The sequence below is a fragment of the Babylonia areolata genome, chromosome 35 (assembly GCF_041734735.1).
Source record: "Babylonia areolata isolate BAREFJ2019XMU chromosome 35, ASM4173473v1, whole genome shotgun sequence".
NCBI classification, from domain to species: Eukaryota; Metazoa; Mollusca; class Gastropoda; order Neogastropoda; family Buccinidae; genus Babylonia; species Babylonia areolata.
In genome coordinates, this window is record NC_134910.1 from 5880125 (window position 1) to 5900587 (window position 20463).

General features: G+C 41.4%; 1 protein-coding gene across 1 annotated transcript in view; it reads right to left on the reverse strand.

Annotated features, from left to right (window-relative positions):
* Nucleotides 1–211: 211 nt before the first annotated feature.
* Nucleotides 212–20463, reverse strand: part of LOC143278106 (uncharacterized) — a 41427-nt gene continuing 21175 nt past the window's right edge. Inside the window, exons 5-7 of the mRNA XM_076583138.1 lie at nucleotides 3517–3609; nucleotides 3194–3218; nucleotides 212–556 (exon numbers count right to left, since the gene is read on the reverse strand). Of these exons, the coding sequence (XP_076439253.1) occupies nucleotides 355–556; nucleotides 3194–3218; nucleotides 3517–3609 (320 nt within the window). The 3' untranslated portion in view covers nucleotides 212–354. The remainder of the gene's footprint in view (nucleotides 557–3193; nucleotides 3219–3516; nucleotides 3610–20463) is intronic.

Consider the following 20463-nt stretch of genomic DNA (forward strand, 5'->3'; position numbering starts at 1 on the left):
CCCCCTTTCCAGACTGGCGGAACTCGATGTTGACAACTGTAAAATATCTGAGAGATTCAGGTACTGCAACCATGGTCACAATACCCAGTTCGAATATAAACAATAGCAGATTGAAAGGCTAACACAAAAATATAATAGTAGCAGTAGTAGTAGTATCATTATTATCATCATCATTAGTATACATTCTAAATTCCAACACACATGTTTATTGGTCAGAGGAGAATACATAGTATTTTTACCGATCGACTCGGGTTTCCAGAGAGGTAAAGGGAGAGGTGACAGAAAGCCATGGACAGAGACAGCCAGAGGGATGCGACACTGTTATCATCATCATTATAAGGCATCACTATTCGTCTATACTTCATCACCAGGCGAAGGTTCATCACCAGGCGAAGGTTCATCACCATGCGAGGGTTCAGCACCAAGTGAGAGTTCAGCACTAGATGATGAGAGTTCACCAGCAGATGACTCAGCATCAGAATCTGGCGCGTTCTCTTCTTCCACCAGATTGTTGACTGACTTCTTGAGCACCTCCAGTTCCTGCATTGATTTGGCCCTAAAAAGAAAACAAAAACAATACCAATGTATTAAAAAAAATAATAATAAAAAAGGAGAGGCAAGGCCTTCAAGACTTACTTGTGATACACTTTTTAAAAAATCGTTAAAATGTGTTCTATATTTGTTATTATAAAGCTTCGTGTTAAAAAAAAAAAAGAAAAAAGAAAAGAAAAAAAAGTCCTAACCAGATTCGAACTCCGCGTGTTCGGGTGAGAAGGAACTGCCTTATCCATTACACTATCGTGGTTCCTTAACTGACGTTTTAAAATTTAACATTTGAACATACTTTTTTTAAAGGGCGATAAATCAACTGCGGTATTCGCAGTGAGAACGCTGTTTAAATCATATTATTCTGGTGTATCTTGGGCATTCAAAAAACCTTTAAGGGCAATAAAAAAAACTCTTTTGAATGGCTATCGCCCCAATCACACTGCAACATTTAGCCGATTTCACTAGATCTAGATAGATGTACCAGTTTAGTTACACCCGCCAGGAATGTCGTACGACACGGTCGATTCATTTTCTCTTTTATGTTCATTCTAGTTTTATAGTTTTAAAGTTGATATGAAAATTACTATTTTGTTAAACTAATAACATGTAGAGCCAAGTACAAGTACTTCTAAACGTCGTAAGAAATGAAAAGGACTTCATTTTGAGAAAAGTCAAGACTGGAAATTTTTTCGTTTTATCTTGATCAGTTCAAGGGCATTAACTCGCATGGTTTACAATTTTTAACTGTGAATTCCGACTGATTCTGTGGATATTTTTATGGCAGTTTGGGGCATAATCCAGTAAGTGATGAGGCGTTCACAAATCTTTCTCTGAATAAATATTTAACGGTCTCCTTCTCCAGCTTTCCATCACATGTTGTCGTGTATTGTCCATTGAATATAGGATTGAACGGGCAGGTCAACCACTTGAAACAAAATGGCGTCGTTCGCGTTCGCGAAGAATATGAGCACGCGCTTTGAATATGTATAAATATATGTACGCAATTGATTTTTGCCTATGACCTTCAGGGCTCAGCCAACAGATCTGTAAAGTCCACTCGTCGTATTGATTCGAGTATTTTCCGAAAAAGACCACTTGGGCGAATGAATATAGTGAAAGCCCTCTACACTGAGAGTAAAACACACAAGCTTTTATGTATTGAGTATAATTTCAAAATGTAATGTTTAAGATGAGAAAGATCAGTTTAAAGCAAATTAAGTCCCCTAGCATTGATTACAGAGTATTTTCCTTTTTTACTATCTGCACCAAAACGTTTGTAAAATAAATAAAACTTCCATGCTTAGCAAAAGAAGTTCCTGTTTGAACAAAAAATTATAATAATGACTGCTCTTGTTGTTGTGTCGGAATATCGGATCAAAGTGCCAAGTTTAGAGAATACAAAAAATATAAATATAACAGTAAATGCAGTTTGCAGAGAAAACCTCAATGTTAAAGTTTACCATGGACACACAGACACAGACACAGACACAGACACACACACACACACAGACAACTGAACACCGGGTTAAAACATAGACTCACTTTGTTTACACAAGTGAGTCAAAAAAGTAAAATTGGAAAGAAAGAAAAAAGAGATCGTGCACGAACCAGTCTACAAAGGGCTGAAAGAAACGATCAATTCAATTTTTCTTTTATGTTCATTCCAGTTGATTCAGCGTCCACTTTAGAATATTCATATGCAGTAAACACGTCGATGGTGTAGTAATTATCACTGTAGGTGTGAAGAAGAAAAAACGAGGTCATGTTATCTTCAAACACAACCTACCTTCCAGTGACTCAGTGGGAAGCGGTTGTTAGAATCTCCCGATTTCAGAACGAATCTCAACGAAATAAACCGTTAATGATTCGGAAATACAGCTTAATTTGGGAGACTGAAAACCTGTTATTGGTATGACTGAGGATTTTTTTTTTCATACTATGTTTGAGCCAAAGTTGGTATTGGCAGACAAAGTATTTCCAGGAAAAAAAAAATGGCAATGTTAAAGTTTACCATGGACACACACACACACACACACACACACACACACACACACACAGAGAGAGAGAGAGAGAGAGAGAGAGAACTGAACACTGTGCTGTAACATAGACTCACTTCATTTACACAAGTCAGTCAAAAACCAAGAAGAAGAAGAAGGAGAAGAATCACTCACGTTCCTACATATAACTCTTGTCGTGAGCCAGAGTCAAACAGACATGCGGGCATGCAGATAGATACAGACAGACAGACGAACTGACAGACTGAGAGACAGACAGGCAGACGGACAGGAGGGCAGTTGAGCAGGCAGAGAGACATTCGTGTAGATATGCAGATACAGACGGACAGTCAGACAGGTAGACAGAGAGAGACAGAGACATACAGAAAGGCCGGCAGGCAGGTAGATACAGACAGGGAGAGACTGATACAGACAGACAGACAGGCATACAAGCACAGAGACAACCAAAGAGACAGACAGGCAGGCAGATAGACCGAGAGAAACAGGGAGAGACAGTAAGCTGCAGACAGGCAGGCAGACAGAGAGACTGTGATTCAGAGACAAATAGACATAATTATTTGGAAAGAGAATGAGAGAGAGAGAGAGAGAGAGAGAGAGAGAGAGAGAGAGAGAGAGAGAGAGAGAGTTACCCTTCCGACACAAGTGCAGTCCGTTCTGAAACATAATTATACAAGCACAATTACATGAAGCATGCATACACACATGCGCACACACACACGCATATACAGACACACAGACACAGACACACACACAAACATACATTGAGTACCACGGAGCAAATCATTATTACTACTATAATCATTGTAATTATCGTAATTATTATGATTGAACAAGCACGATTACACCAAACATGCATCTTCACGCACAATTACATCAAACATGCAGCATACGGGCACACACGCAATCAAGTGCACACACACACACACACACACACACACACACACACACTTACCACGATATTTTCGGCGCCTGAGCACAACGAACAAGACCAAGGCAAGCAGGAGGAGAAGTAAACAGCCCAACAGAATGCCGAGCAAGAAAGGTACTGTAACCAAAAAAGACGGACAATCTTCGTGGCCCACATGTGATTCCTCAACAGTTGATAGCTATGTGTCATGTCCTTTTTTCTGCTAATACTATTTCATTTCTTTCTTTACGTTTTGTAACGGTCGAATAAAAGACACAATTTCAACTCTTTTTTTTCTCACACTCGTGCACAATTCTTTGTCATTGTGTGTTTTTTGTGCCCCCCCCCCACCCCCCCCGGCCCCCTCTCTCTCTGTGCGCGTGCTCTAGTATGTGTGCATAAGCTCATGTGTGAGAGGATGTGTGTGTGTGTGTGTGTGTGTGTGTGTGAGAGAGAGAGAGACAGAGACAGAGAGAGAGAGAGAGAGAGAGAGAGAGAGAGAGAGAGTGTGTGTGTGTTGTGTGTGTGGAATTCATAATACTATGGCAAGTTTGTGGATAATCACAGTAAAATGAATAAAGAAATAATTAATTCATTCTTCTTGTTCGTAGTTCCGTAAAACAAAAACAACAACAACAACAAACCACCCTTATTTCGATGAGTGTTCTGTACTTGAAAGTACCAATACACATTTTAGCTAGTACGATCAGGATATACATCCTAAATACAGCATGTGGTGGTTGTTTGGTATCCACGATTCGTAACAGAGCTTTTGATACTGAAATGTTTACAGAAATTCCTAATTTCCAATTTTGTCGGACATCTGATCTTCCAAGTGCTGAATATTTTATCACAGTGAAAGAAAAAAAAGTTCCACATAATCAGTGACATTACAGCATTTACAGCTTGAGCTGCTTGATAACCCTATGTTATTCAGAAGGATGTTAGCTGGATAGATATTATGCAATATCTTCCTCTGAACTACTCGTGGTACAGATTCTGAAGTACATTTACTTGCTAATGCCTAGTGATTATGATGATGATAATAATAATAATAATCATAATAATGTGAGACCAAGCGTGCTATGCTTGCTCCAACACTATTCACGCACAAGCTGTATTAGCAGACGACAGTTTTCCCTCCTAACCCGCGCACAGAATGTGTGACGTCACTCTGCTTACATCATTTTGTCCTCGCCAGACACCTGCTCACAGCTCGCCCAATGTCGCATCGCGGTTCTCATTGGCTGAGAAGAAACTTGTGTTTCTGTTCCACAGTATTTAATTAATAGCTCTTTTGTCAGATCAGTAAACTACTAGTATTACATACTGGCAGAATCATCTTAATTCCATCTTTAAATCTATTCCATTTATGTTCGCCTACGTGAAACTGATTTAACGCAGTTTGTAATTTTCAGCGACGAGCTCGTTAAAACTGACCCTGTTCAGGTGACTTAAATTAAGATTATAAATTCATCTTAAATAATCAACACTTCATTTTACACTCATTATAAAGTAGGCGTTGAGCTCTTTCTTTTGCAACTTATCCGATGCAAATCGGTTCAGTAATCATCTAGAAATTTGTCACTGAACACCTTGTAACAAGCACAGTTCTCATCAGATTAGTGACGATCTGGTTTGCAGCCCACGTGATTGTCTTTGTAGTTCGCCTAATTTGTATAAATTGGCCGAGCAGGTGATGAGTGGTCACTTCCACACCCGAGCCAGCCGCGGCCAGCACCTGCTCTCTTTGTCTCTTGCCGTGTAGTGGTCAGTGTTGTTCCCACAACAGCAACATCTCGCTACATATTGCTGTAAGTACTATTGTGTAGAATGTGTTGACTTGTGAAAGGTATTCTTCGACACAGTACTTGTGTTCATATAAGTATGTTCAGTTGTTGCTTTGTTCAGTTAATTCTTTGTTTAGTTATGGCTTTGACATGTTAGGCACAGCTCGGTTATGATTGATCTAGAAAATCGCCATGTCGTCATATGTTCGTAGCAGTATTCCATTTGATTCTTTTTACGTCAGTCAATGACGTCTCGGGATACAAGAAAGTCTGTTCCAGAATGTTCTAGGGGATGACTCATTCTCTCTCATCTGCTGTCAATGAAGGTTAGGTTACCTATCCCCGCTTCAGCGGAGACGATTTAAATGTTGAGCGCAAGCTTAGCTATGCTCATATTTGGCTTTGATGCAACGGATAACTTGTGTAAGTTCATTCTCCACTTAATGGTTAAGCCATGATGGTGCTTCACTTACTCTCTGGTCTATCAGGTTGCCAGTATTATATCTAAGCCACTGATTCTCCATCTTGCTTACTATTCAGGTATTATCTTACATGCTGATCTCGGTTGTACTGCTACAGTGTGCTCAGTACTCTAAGATGTGTGTAGTATTCTGTTGAGGTGATTACAAGATAGTGTTTGATTAATATCAGTTATTAAAAATAACTGGTATGCATCAGTCTGTTAATTGTAAGTTAGTTATCATGCTCTCTCCTATACGGCTTATTCCCGTATAGTGCTACATGATAAACTGCTTCATTTGAGTCACTTTGACACAGTATGAGCTTTTTGAGTCCAGACCAAGTAATAGTCTTTCCAGCTCAGTTATCATGCTTTCTCCTATACAGCATGCTCCGGTATAGTGCCACATGATGATTGATTCATTTGAGTCGCTTTAAATTTAATACAGCTGAAATAGTTTTCCATGAATTAGGTTGTTTGGTTACTTTACTAATTAAGTATAACCCTAGCCCTTTAGTTGCATGGTCTTGGGGACCGGGTGAAGAATAACCGACATGTTGCTTTTATGAGTTTACTGTGTATGTGTACTTGATAGTGAGTGTATTTTATAAATTATATGTTAAATATTTTATGTACTGAGTTTGAGGTTTGATTTCCCATTTGGAGTTGGTGGGATGAGTTTGTTGTATTTTGATAATTATGTTGTTATTATTTACTATAAGGTATGTTAGTATTAACTCACTCAGTACGGCCAGTCCTCTCTTCTCCTCTACACAGTCCAGTGGGTGTCTGAATGATCCAAGCTTTAGCTTCCGTCGTCAGAATTGTGGTATTCTTTGTCAACATTCACGTCTTCAGTATAAGAGCCTTCCGCTTGCAATATTTTGATGATGGTAATTTGGGTGAAACGCTGTTAACGTCGTCTCTTTCGCCGTTCGTATGGAGAGAGTTAATGGTACTTGACTAAGGGAGTGGCATATAGTTGTTTTGGGCAAATACCAAACCCAGAGGTAGGCACAGCACTGTGTATGCTCCATGTTACCCACATCCATGAATGACTGACTTCCCACTTATGGTGCTTCCGGTGTTCATGTATTGTAGAATATGGTTTTTGTGTTTCGGTTTGGTTTTGGTTCCCTCCTTTATACTTTGTTGATGCGGGTACTCCACCAGTCTTGGTCTTTGCCTCATGTATGCTCATTGTTATACGTACATGCAACGTTGACATTGTATTTATGGCTTTTATTTGTTTGTGTTTTGCAGGCACTGTTTTCCTGTCATAGCTGTAGTAAATAAACAATTGAAAGGGCGTCCGCTTTCATATGCTCCTGCCTGAACGAGAACCTGCTATCTTCTACTATTCCTCATTCCACTCCAACCATACCCTTATCCCCTGTCCTACTTATCCCTATCTCCACTCCACTCCAACCATACCCTTACCCCGAGTCCATCACAAATGGTATTTATATAGCGCTGAAACTTATGCAGAGACAAATCAAAGCGCTTTCGCACCAGTCATTCTCACGCATGCATAGCTCTAAAACTGGAGAAACTAAAGACAAGGAAGAGATGGGTTTTAAGACCAGACTTGAAAGAGCTGAGTGTGGAGACTTGACGAAGCGAAAGAGGAAGTTCATTCCAATTGCAAGGTCAAGAGACAGAGAAAGAACGGCGGCCAACAGTCGAGTGTTTGAATCTGGGTATGCGTAAACAGAATGGATCTGAAGCCGATCGTAGTGAACGAGATGGGAGTGTAGAGGTGAAGGCAGCGGCAGAGATAGGAAGGGGCAGTTTTGTGAATACACCTATAACATAGAGTGCTGAACTTGTACTTTATTCGGTGTGAGACAGGGAGCCAGTGGAGAGGTTGCAAAAGAGGAAGAGTGTGCTCATATCTTTTCTTTCTGAGGACGAGTCGGGCAGCAGAGTTTTGTATGCGCTGAAGGGACTGAATGGATGAAGCAGGCAAACCAGACAATAGAGAGTTACAGTAGTCAAGGCGAGAGAGAATGAGAGAAACGACAAATCTAAATGTTGCGTCAGTGGACAGATATTTCCGGACGGAACTGATGCGCAGCAGTTGACAGTAGCAGGACTGACATGTCTGACTGATAATTTTTTGCATGGACAGTGTGTTGTTAAGGACAACACCGAGGTTCCTGACTGACCTGAAAAGAGGAATGGATGTACTGCCAAGTTTGATTGTGTCAATTGTGATGGAAGACAGTTTTTGTTTAGTTCCTATGATCATTGCTTCAGTTTTGTCCGCGTTCAATTGTAACTTATTTTGAGTCATCCAGTTTTAAATGTCTAGGAAGCAATTGGATGTTTCTTGCAAGAGTGACAACAATTTTTCAGGGGTATCACTCTTCTGGAGTTGGGTGTCATCAGCATAAGAATGATGACTGACATTATGGCGGTTGATAATTTCAGTGAGAGGAGCAGTGTACAGTGTGAAGAGCACTGGGCCTAAAACTGATCCATGTGGGACTCCATGTTCGATTTTAACGGGTTCAGATTGGAAATGATCAATTATTGTTGATTGTTACATAAAATAAAAAACTGGCTCAGGCTTATAGGCAGAGACAAATAACGTTTTGGCGTGTTTTTAACAAAAGTGACTCCTTGTTGTTTTTTTTGCCGGTTTTTTTTTCTATGAGAGTGTCACTGATAAGCATGTCTTTAACAAAGCTAAACCCTGAGCTAATCTATTCACTGAAGAAAAGAGTTTGCTTTCTGAGCGTAATAGCGGAATTACTCCAGAGACTTTGGTTTTCAAGGTCAAATTCTGAGTTCTATTCCAGTGCGTGATATATTTTTACTGTCAAGCCAGCATATCAGAATATTTCATCGATGATTTCATCACCGTCAACGTCTTCACTAACGTCACCATCAATATCATGATCGTCGTTCATCTCACTCCATCTTCGCTTTGCCTCTCTCATTTTTCTCTAAGATTCGTGATGGTAAAACACAAGAAACCAACCACGATTGCAAAGAAATGTTTTTAATAAATGTAAGAGGGACTTCCCACACTTTCTCACGCCCCACGTTTTCTCGTGCTTCCGAAATCATGAGACGCGTTGTTAATTTCGAAATAAATGATGATTATAAGCCAGTGACAAGTACGTGTGTTTATTCAGATGGTCGTCTGTGAACATTATGCACTGAGTGTTGAGACATTTGCATAAAGTATTATCTAAATAAAATCCAGCGTCTTCTTCTCGCCTCTTCTCTGTTCTAATATTGTTGGGATTCTGATGCATACTGCTATTTTTTTAAGTACAAAACTTAACATTTAACAATGTGTGTGTATGTGTGTGTGTGTGTGTGTGTAAGGGACAGGCTGGATGTCAGAGTGACGAGAGCCATGTGTGGTGCCGACTGCTGGACTGACCACCACCTCATTGTATCCAAGTTCAGGCTCTACATTCTGCCCATGAGAAGACCCACAGGTCAGAAGACTGCAAAGAGGGTGAATGTCTCCAAGCTGAAAAGCAGCAAGGTTGCAGAAGAACTCGCCGACGACCTTGAAGGCAGACACACCACAGGAAGACGGGACCAGCGTTGAGGAACAGTGGATGGCCTTCAGAGACACTGTCTACACTACTGCCCTTGAACATCTCTGACCAGCAACCCGAAGACACCAAGACTGGTTCGATGAGAATGATGAAGAAATACAGGCACTGATAACAGAGAAAAATCAACTGTTCAAGGTGCATCAGAACGACCCCACGTCACAATCAAAGGAAGATGCTTTGTTAACGCAAAAAGAAAGGGGCAGAAGAAACTTAGCGAGATGCAGGAAAGCTGGTTCAGCAAGAAAGTGGACGACATCCAGGACTACACAGACAGCCACGACACAAAGCGCTTTAGTCTATATAAGGAACCTAGTCCTCCGGCTCAACTCTCCTCAATGCAGATGGGACGCAGCTGCTGACAAAGAAGAAGCAGACTTTGGAGCGGTGAGTTGATCACTCCAACAACGTCCTCAACCGTCCTACCAACATCGACGACAAGGTCATTGCTCGCCTGCCCCAGGTAGAGATAAACGAGGACCTCGACACCCTTCCCTTTGAAAATGAAGTCATGAAGGCAGTGAAGCAACTCTCCTGTGGAAAGGATCCGATGTAATCCCTGCTGAGGTATACAAAGCAGGAGGCCCTGCCATGATGCAAAGGCTAACTGTAGTCTTTCAGTCCATGTGGAACGAAGAAGAGATCCCAAAACAGCTGAAAGATGCCAGCACAGTCCAGATCTACAGGAGGAAAGGCAACCATCAGTCTTGCGATAACCACCGAGGCATCTCCCTCTTGTCAATTGCTGGGAAGATTCTGGCCCACGTTCTGCTCAACCACCTTCTCCAGTTCTTGAGCAAGGTTTCCTCCCAGAAAGCCAGTGTGGCTTCCGTGCTGAACGCGGCACTGCGGACATGATTTTTGCTGGGCGCCAACTACAGGAAAAAAAATGCCAGGAGCAACACAGCGACCTCTTCATGACCTTTGTCAATCTGACCAAGGCCGTCAATATGGTTAGCAGAGAAGGCTTGTGAAAGATCATGAAGAAGTTTGGCTGCCCCAGCAAATTTATCACAATCGCCCAGCAGTTGCACACCGGCATGATGGTGAAAGTTCTGAATTACGGAGATGTGTCAGAGGCCTTCCCCGTGACAAACAGCCTTAAACAAGGCTGCGTTCACGCCCTGACTCTGTTCAGAATGATATTCTCTGCCTTGCTGACAGATGCCTTCTTTGACTGAGAAGAAGGAATCCACGTCAGCTACAGGACTGACGACATATTGTTCAATCTCAGGCACCTGCAGGCTGTTACAGCACAGAGCAGAAGATACAGTGTGAAATGGACTGTCTCACCTGACAAGCTGCTACCCGGTGAAACCTGGTGCTGACAGGAGAGAAAGGGTCAACCAGTTGTTGGTACAACATTTCTCTTTCCATTTAATTTTGCTGTGCATTGCACGTGCAATGAGTGCGCAGCAAAGGTTGTGATTGGACGGTTGGCAAACTTGACGTGTTAGTGAAGCTGGATGGAGTTTTCTGTCCTGTCACTGAGAGAGGAGAAACTCTGGTAACGGGTTCGTTCCTGTATTCTGGCAACATCTCGTGCGGCACCACTGTGGTCACACATATGCTGACCAGTGTCCAAGCGTCCCTTGGACAAGGGGCCAAGTTACGGCAAATATATGGTCCCCGGCCATCCTTCGGATTTGTTTAATTAATTACAATTGTTTCGGAACCATTCCCTTTTCAGCCCCACCCCCCTTCCTTTTCGTTCTAAATTAGTTTTCATGTTTCGGTTTCATTGAGATGTGCCAGTGACATGATTGATAGTAAATAACTTTTTGAATTTGTGTTCTAATGATCGCCGTTTGTGGTTAGAACTCTTGATAGTATGTTTTCCTCTCAGCTATGTTTTATGCCAGTGGTACGTGCGGGTACCTATCACTAGGTTATCATTATCTCTGAGACGGTTTTGCTTCCATATAGGATTGTAACATTTACTCAGGGTGACAGAAGGGGATCCTACCTTAATTGCTATTGTTCCTTGACAAATAGTGTATGTGTATATCCAGTTAGTGGGCAAGCGTTAGCTTCTTCTGATTTAAACGGTTTTGCGTTTATTAGAGCCAGCTTCTTTTCGACCATGCCGCGCCGGGGAATTGTTCGGCTTCCTTTTCAGCCGGTGGAAGTTGTGTGTATGCGTGAGAATGCTTGTCATCTCCCTTTTCTTTTCAGTTGTGGCAATTCCAGAGCAAGGAGGTTACTCCTCCAAACCCTAGTTGTTGATTTTTTTCAGTTATCTTTCTTTTCAGGTTCCCAGTGGCTAATGATTTTGTGTGTTTTCCTTTTGGTCGAATGAAGACGGGCGGTTGAACAGGGAACGGATTTTGTGTATGGAGGCCATACTATTTGACGCAGGCGTCAACCAAGGAGGGAACTTGGGACAGTCCTGGACCCTCCACCCTCCCACGCCATCACCACAGCCTACGACCCAACGAACTCCCTGAGTAATCCCATAGACAGTGAGGTCAACAACAGGATCGCCAAAGCCAGCTCCACCTTTGGAAAACTCTCCGTGAGAATGTCTGGGAGTGGAGAGGACTCAGCGCTACCACCAAACTGAAGGTCTACTGTGCAGTGGTCCTTACCACCCTCCTTCAAGCCAGTGAGACTGTCTACAGTCACAGCCATGGACTGTCTACAGCAGACACGCCAAACGGCCCAATCGCATCCAGCTGAGCTGTCTCCGCAGACTCCTCAACATCATGTGGCAGGACAAAGTCCCTAACACAGAAGTCCTGGAAAGAGCTGGCATCTGCAACGTCTGTACCCTCATTCAGACAGCCTAAGCTAGGTAGGCTGGACATAATTATGGTCAGACTGCTGCACTGAGGGCTGAAGAAACGCTAAAAAGACGCAAAGCCTCCTTCAAAGACCTGGGCGTCGACATCAACACGTGGGACGTCTGCTCTGGACCGTTCAGCTTTGTGCAGCAAGATCACCACAGGAGGCCGTGCAACTGAAGCCAGGCGCATCACCAAGGTGCAACGAAAGCATGCTGTGTGCAAGGCCCGAGCAGCATCCACTGCCACGACAGCATCCACTCACTTGTGTCCTACATGTGGGCGAGCTTTCAGGTTCTGGATTGGACTCATCAGCCACCTCCAGACCCACAGCCACCGATCTTCCATCTGATTCTCGAAGCCACGGTTATCTTCGAATCCGAAGGATGAACATCATTGTGTGTGTGCGTGCACACACACACACACACACACACACACACATACATGTATATATATATATATATATATATATATATATATATATATATGTGTGTGTGTGTGTGTGTGTGTGTGTGCGCGCGCACACACACAATGATGTTCATCCTCTGTGTGTGTGTGTGTGTGTGTGTGTGTGTGTGTGTGTTGGGTCCTGTCGAGACCTTGCACTGATTAGGTGTTTGTTTCAGCATCGGCGCTTACTGGCTGCTGCCATCGGAACACGTCATATCGATGTCTTGTGTGTTTGTTTGCTGTGGATGATAAGGATGAATAAGCAGGACCACGAGTTCCCTTCTGAGCACATAAGGAGGAGGACAGGGTCTTAGAGGAGGACTGTCCTCCGCTCATGGCAGCACGAACCCTGATTCTAGCAACATAACATTTCAGGCGCCGATTCCCATGTTGTGCCACTGATGAGTGCAAACGTCGAGACCCATTTCACAGGGATTGTGCGATTTGAGGTGCTGAATTGGGGAGGCAGTGGTACTGTTTTTTGGCCTGGCTTTCTGCAGGGTGATGTATTCGAATGGGAAGAGGCTTGTGCTGCTGAGTCTGGGGCTGTTGCTGAGTTAGCCACCGCCGCTTAGTTATCAGCTTCAGTTTCTTAAGAAGGCGTCACTGCGTTCGGATAAATCCGTATGTACACACTACACCACATCTGCTCGGCAATGCCTGACCAGCAGCATAACCCAACGCTCTAGTCAGGCCTAAAGTGTATGCAGATATATATTTGAAAAATGAAGTGGTCGAACAAGTAGACTCATACAAATATCTTGGTGTGATAATCGACAATAAGCTGTCTTGGAATGAAAACTCAACTGCACTCATTAAAAAGAGCAACAGTCGCATGTACTGTCTTAGACAAATGAAATCTTTCAATGTATGCAAGCAGATGCTCCAAATGTTTTACACATCTGCTGTCTGTAGTGTTTTAACATATGGAGCCGTGTGCTGGGGGGGAACCTGACCAAACATGAGAAAGACAGGTTGGAAAATGTCATTAGGAAAGCGGGTGGTGTGGTGGGTATGAGACAAGACACCTTTAGCGACATGCACAATAGAAAACTGACTGACAGACTAATAACAATTTTGACCGACGAAAGACACCCACTACATGATGACATTAATAGCAGAAGGTCAGACATAAGGGGTAGGTTTAGAGCTCCACGCGCAAGAACATCTCGATACATTAATTCATTTATTCCTATAGCCATTCGCGCACACAATCAAAACATCCAATACACTAAGTGAACCCTCCCTCCCCCCAAGCCCCCTCGCCACAGCAACACCTGAACTTCACCAGCATACGAGTGTATGGGAGCAGACATTATGCGTGCATGTGGGACTGAGCGGGTGAGCACGGGCAAGCAAGCATTTCTGTGTGTGTGTAATGGGAAGTGATTTTTAAATATTTTCTTATTTTACTTGGATTTCATGTATCTTAATGTTAATGTTCTAAGTTTATTGGCGTGACATATGTTATGTGCATGCATACGTTGTTTGTGTGTGTGTATGTGAGTGTGTGTGTGTGTGTGTGTGTGTGTGTGTGTGTGTAAATGTGTGTGTGTGTGTGTGTGTGTGTGTGTGTGTGTGTGCATTTTACTTATATATACGATTTATTCCTTTGATGTTTTTATTTATGTATTGTTGTACAATACCTTATGGTCTTAACGTGTGTGTGTGTGTGTGTGTGTGTGTGTGTGTGTGTGTGCGCGCGCGCGTGCGTGCGCGCATGTCGTTTTTAGTAATCTTATACCCTTTTTTTGTTGGATGTTTTCATTTGTTAATATTGTTGTGCAATACCCTATTGTCTTAACATGAGTATGTGTGTGTGTGTGTGTGTGTGTGTGTTGGGGGGGGGGGGGGAGGGTGTTATTATATCGTCAGCTATTGGGAATTCTTATTTGACTAGTTTTAATCTCTTCTTATGTTGCGCATGATTTTATGCCAGTGTTTACAGTGAACCTGTGATTTGCACAACTTAATTTCCATGTGGATTAATAAAGTGTTTTTGATTGATTGATTGATTGATTGTGCATCCATCGTGAGATGATTTATCAACAAGATTTTGCCAGAGGACGACACTTTTGATGCTATGGATTCTTCATCAGTTGGCCAAAGGCCTGCTGCACACGGGACCTAGGTTCATCACCTCATCTGAATGACTTGACGCTCAGATTGATTTTACAGTCAGACTTAGGAGAAAGGGTGAGACCGGGATTCGAACCCAGACCCTCACAGACACTATATTGACATATAAGCGACTTAACCATTCTGAATCCTTCCTTGCTGCCACTTAGGGAGAGTTACAATGGGAAGAACTCAGTGTGACAGCCTCAGTCAAGTGCTGCAGACACAAAACTTAAAGCACTGACAGGTCAATGTGATTCATTATTCCGGACGACATGGGGTGAACAAATTCATCTGGGGCAAGCCAATTCGGTTTGGGTACAAGTTGTGGTCACTGACACCACTTGGCTACCTGTGGCAGACAGAGCCCTACCAAGGTGCCAGAGGGCGGTAAACTCAAGTTCCCGGTTTTGGCATGGGAGGGTCAGTCGTTGTAGATTAAGCTGCAGCAAATAGGTCGTTCCTTCTATCTGATTTTCGATAATCTATTCACAAGCCTCAACCTGATATATTACCTCACCAAGAAAAACACGGTCTGCACAGGAACTATCCGCTCCAAGAGAATCGAGATTGCCTTTGAAATCAGTGAAAGAAATGGAAAAGACCAGAAGAGGGTCTTTTGACCACACCACAGATGTCAACGCAGGCTTGATTGTTGTTTGCTGCCATGACAACAACGTAGTCAACATCATCTCAAACAAGGTTGGAGTTCAAGCCGTCCAAACAGCCAAACGCTGGTCCAGAGGTGAATGACAGCGAGTGGACATCACACAGTCGTTCTTGGTAAAACACTACAACTAGTCGATGGTTGGTGTGGATCAGATGGACCAAAATGTAGACAACTACCGTATCTCCTCCATCCGTTCCAAGAAGTGGTGGTGGTCACTGTTTGGCTTCAGTGTTGTCAGTGTCCAGCAGACGTAGCATCTGTACAGGGCAACATCAGCAGCTGAGAACAAGCCCCCAGATCTACTGGACATCTGGCATACCATAGCCACTTTCCACCTTGTGAGAGCGTCACAGGCATCTTCTGGTGGCCGCCAAAGAGTACCCACATTGGCTGTAAGTAAACATGTGCCCTCGGAGTACGCTATGACAGGATTGAGTACATCATTCTGTCCTGGAAAACTCAACGGAGATGTGGCTGCTGTTGAAAGAAAGTGTACCGCAAATGCAAGAAATGCAAAGCTGGAGTGCATGACACGTGCTTTGACTTTTTTTCACACGCCCTATACACTTATGCAGTTGCTCACACTCTGAAGGAGCCGGACGATGCTGTATCCATGTGCTTTAAGCCTTTTTCCTAGACATGAGTGACATTTCTTAAATCAGTGGGAACATTTTGGGAATTGAAACTATTGTCACACAGGATAATAACACTATTTTCAAAGTTCACTTTTTTATACTAGTATATTGGAGGAAACGCTGAAACACTTTTCCTTTTCTTTCTTTCTTTCTATCATTTCTAATGTCCAGAACGTGATATATCCCTGTAGATTATTCAAGTCTTGTTTTGAATCTTGCTGTAAACAGGCTGTAAGATTTATTTTTATGAGTTTTGTGCTCGTTTGATGGAACGGGGGAGAATGTGCGTATGGAGGTGGGAGGGGAGGGGAAGGGATATGAACATTTCAACAAGTTAACCTTTTGAACTGTTGTTTGTAACTGATGTAATTTAAGTTCATTTCATATCAATCAAAGACAAACTGCGAATGAAAATGCTTTTGTGTTCTGTGTGATGACATTGAAAAATCCCTTGCCAGTTGATCCCGCTTCCCTCAAAAGGGACAAACATTTTATGCTCAAAATAATATGGCTACTTATGTCAAAATAAATGCTAGATATGTTCAAAGTTAACAAAAAACAATGGTTTGGCATATGTTTTGTGAAAAAAATAAAATGTGGGCATAAATGACAATACAATTCATCTTGCCTGAGTGTTTCACCCTGGGTTTCAGGTCTACAAACGGCATTGCTGCGCGATACAGTTCCTGATTTACGACAATCTTGGCGAGCTGATAGAGACTTTTGTTGCCTCGAATACCCACAAGATTAGAAATCCAGGCCAAGTCACAACCTTTGCCTTAACAGATGTCCACAATTTGTGAAATCCAACCAGCGATAGCCTGGAAAGCAAAGAGTGGATCAGAGAAGATGAGAACTTTTTGTTTAAAATGAGATTCATGAACCAGTTTCAGAGTGAGAACTAAGGCAGTGTGTTCTGTCTGAAGAAAAATGTTTTACGAAGGGGTAGTTTTAAGTGGGTGGACAGGACGCAGTAGTCCTTTTGCCCTCTTCCGATTTAAAACCATTCTTAAATTGAGATTGAAAAATCATTGAAAAGTGCTTTATATTAAATATGATATATAAAATAAGCTTGGGAGATTTAAAAAAAAAAAGAAAAATAAATAAAATAATTATTAAAAAAAAGAAAAAAAAAAAAAAAAAAAAAAAAGAACATGTGAGCAGGACTGATCCAAGTATGTTCAGTTCCCATTTGCTGCCGCGCACCTGTCCTTTGACTAAATCTAATGCTTAAAGCAATGTTGACGTTTTCTTCTTCGTGTGATACATAAATATGGTCGTAGTGGACGTAATAACGCCGTTTAAATCACGTGGTTTTTTTTTTTTTTTGGTTTTTGTGTGTGTGTGTGTGTGTGTGTGTGTGTGTGTGTGTTTATTACATCTGGATTATTCTTTTATTTCCGTTGTAAAGGAGACTTTGCCACTCTGGCAAGACTCACTTGTGCTTCGTGCGTTACCCAGAAAGGAATCATGGGTGGAAAAAAAGATTAAAAAATCGTTGAGAAGTGCTTTGTATTAAATAGGATATATAAAATAAGCTTGGGATATTTTTTTTTAAATAAAAAAAAATATATAAAAAACAAAAAAAAACAAAACAAAAAAAAACCCAAAACAACAACATGTGAGCAGGACTGATCCAAGTATGTTCAGTTCCCATTTGCTGCCGCGCAACAATCTCAACAATTGAGAAATTGGCATATGATTTTGACATTTTATGTCTCCAAGAGGCCAGGACAAGTGCAGACAGACCAATACATTTTGAGAATTTCACAGTCTTTCAAAGGAATGAAGGAAGAGGAGTAGCAATCATACTGAGCAAAAACCTAAAAAAACAAAGTTTCCACCATAAATCTAGAGAAATGGTGTAGCAACTCATGTGAACTAGTGGGGGTGCGCCTCGAAAAACCTGACGGAATTCACAAAAGCATCGTGCTCATCAATGCCTATGTTCACCCAGGAACCTGCACAACAAAAGAGGATTGGGCCTTTTTAGAGGAAATAGAGAACGAACTTGGAGACTCAGTCATTATCTGTGGAGACGTCAATGCAAGATCGAAGCTATGGGACCAGCGGAACACCAACCCACAAGGACTCGCACTTGAAGGAATGATAGGGGAAATTCTTCTTAGCCCATTAACAACCACATCCCCAACTCGCCTTGGAACAAGACAAGGGGACAGTGACAGTGTGGTCGACATCACTCTAACATCTCCAAAATTCAGAGCAGAAATGAATGCAGAGACACTTCCACACCAAGGCAGTGACCACCTCCCGGTAGTGTTCAGTCTACAGAAACTGTCAGATAAACCCTGTATAAAAGAGATAAAACTGAACTGGTTTCAAATTAGAATTTGTCACAACATTTTCGTTACAAACAAAATTCTGAAGAAAATGGGTATTACAAACAGTGACAAGTGCAATATCTGTAAAAATGAAATAGATTCAGTACAACATTATCTATGGTTTTGCAAGTTCTCTCAATTGTTTTGGAAGGATTTAGAGAACGTTTTAAAAGAAAGATGTGATACTTGCTCAAACGTTAAGTTAAACGTAGAATTAGTTCTATTTGGAAATGATGAAATTACAAAAATAGATGAAACTTTCAACTATATTATTCTTGTTGCTAAATATTTTGTTTATAAATGCAGAATAAATAAGATTAAACCATGTATAGAGCACTTTTTGAATGATTTAAGAAATAGTTATAAAGTAGAAAGATATATGCATTCAACGGAAATGTTAAGCATTGTATTTATGAGAAAATGGTGTCCATATATAAAACTTATTGAAAACAGTAACCCATAACAAAATATTATGAAAGATTAAAATGCACAATAATAATGAAGGCTCAATGATATATATATATTTAAAAAAGCAAAACAAAACAAAAAAAAAAAAAAAAAACCCAACTTGAACAGACGTACGTGAATGTGTAAGTATGCGAGTATGTAAATAATATATGCATGTGTGTATTCATGTGCACTTACGTGTCTGCAGTAATAATGTTTAACATGACTGTGTAATGGGTGTTTTATATAATCACTTATAGAAAACTAGATGAAATGTGTTCATACATAAGATATCCCGTGTGTGGGTTGTGTTCTTTTCACATTACGTTAGCTAAGCAAAGTGTCCATAACTCTATGCTGATGCTATATATAATGTCTATTATATGTTATAAAACTGCACTGTTACACATGATGAAAATGTGTCCACCTTGACCAAATTGATAGAACAATATATTATATGTATAATGACTTATGATGACGATGTTATTGTTAATGTACACTGTATTCATTTTTTTTTCTTTCTTTGTTTTTTCCACCCTTTCCTTTCCATCTACTCTGAATTGTTATAATGAATTCATATACAAAATAAAACGGTGGTCGACCCAAGAAAGCCCGTAAAAAAAAAAAAAAAAAAAAAAAAAAAAAAAAAACTGTATGAAACCGCGTGATCCATTTCAGTATGAAACCAAAGAGACAACCGTCATCGAAAAATTAAGACGCAGAAGAAACAAAAGAACGGCACCAAACAGGATGCAAACTATTCAGCCCCCATGGTGGAATACTGACACACAGAGAGCCTGGACAGAAAAACATGCGGTTGTCAAACTTTGGCAAAAAGAAAGAACAAAACCATCTCCGGACAAAGATATTGAAACAAAAATGAAAGAAAAAACTAAACAGTTTGAAATCATTGCTCAAGAGGCCAAAAATGACAAGTGGAAACAGTTTTGCGAGGCACTCAGTTATGACTCAACATTGACAGAGTTCTGGCAATTTTATCGTCGCATGGAAGGGAAAACGTGCACAACAACAACCCCAGACATGGTAGTCACTGACGGAACCAAGCTTAAGACAAACGAAGAAAAAGGATCCACCCTGCTCAAACTTTTCATACAACAGAGCGATCAAAGAAACTTAGATGAGAAAAAGAAATATGTTGAGGAGTTAAACCAAACCCTTATGCAGACTGCACCTGATGATGACTTGACAATAGATGATCTAAACGAAGCAATAGCTAAATGCAAGAAAGAATCAGCTCCTGACCCAGACAAAGTTCGCTACTCGGACATCAAGGAACTATCGGAAGAAAGAAGCAACCTTTTCAATCTATATCAAAACAGTTTCCACAATGGACATGTGCCGGAGGACTGGACACACAGCTTCTAAAAACCCATACCAAAACCAGGAAAGGACCATCATCAGGTAAGCGGTTACCGGATCCTAATCATGCAAAACATTGCCGGAAAGCTCATGGAATGCATGATAGCCAGGAAACTTGCAAGGGATCTTGAACACAGGTACATTTTCCCTTCAAATCAAGGTGGTTACAGAACAGGCAAGTCCACATGGGAAAACGCAGCTGCTTTTGCATATGAGGTGTATGAAGGATTTCAAAGAAAAGAAGAAACACTAGCAGTAGTAATCGATCTTGAAGATGCCTACAATAAAGTCCAGTTTGCGCACCTCATGGAGCTGCTACTAAGGTATGGAGTAAGTTTG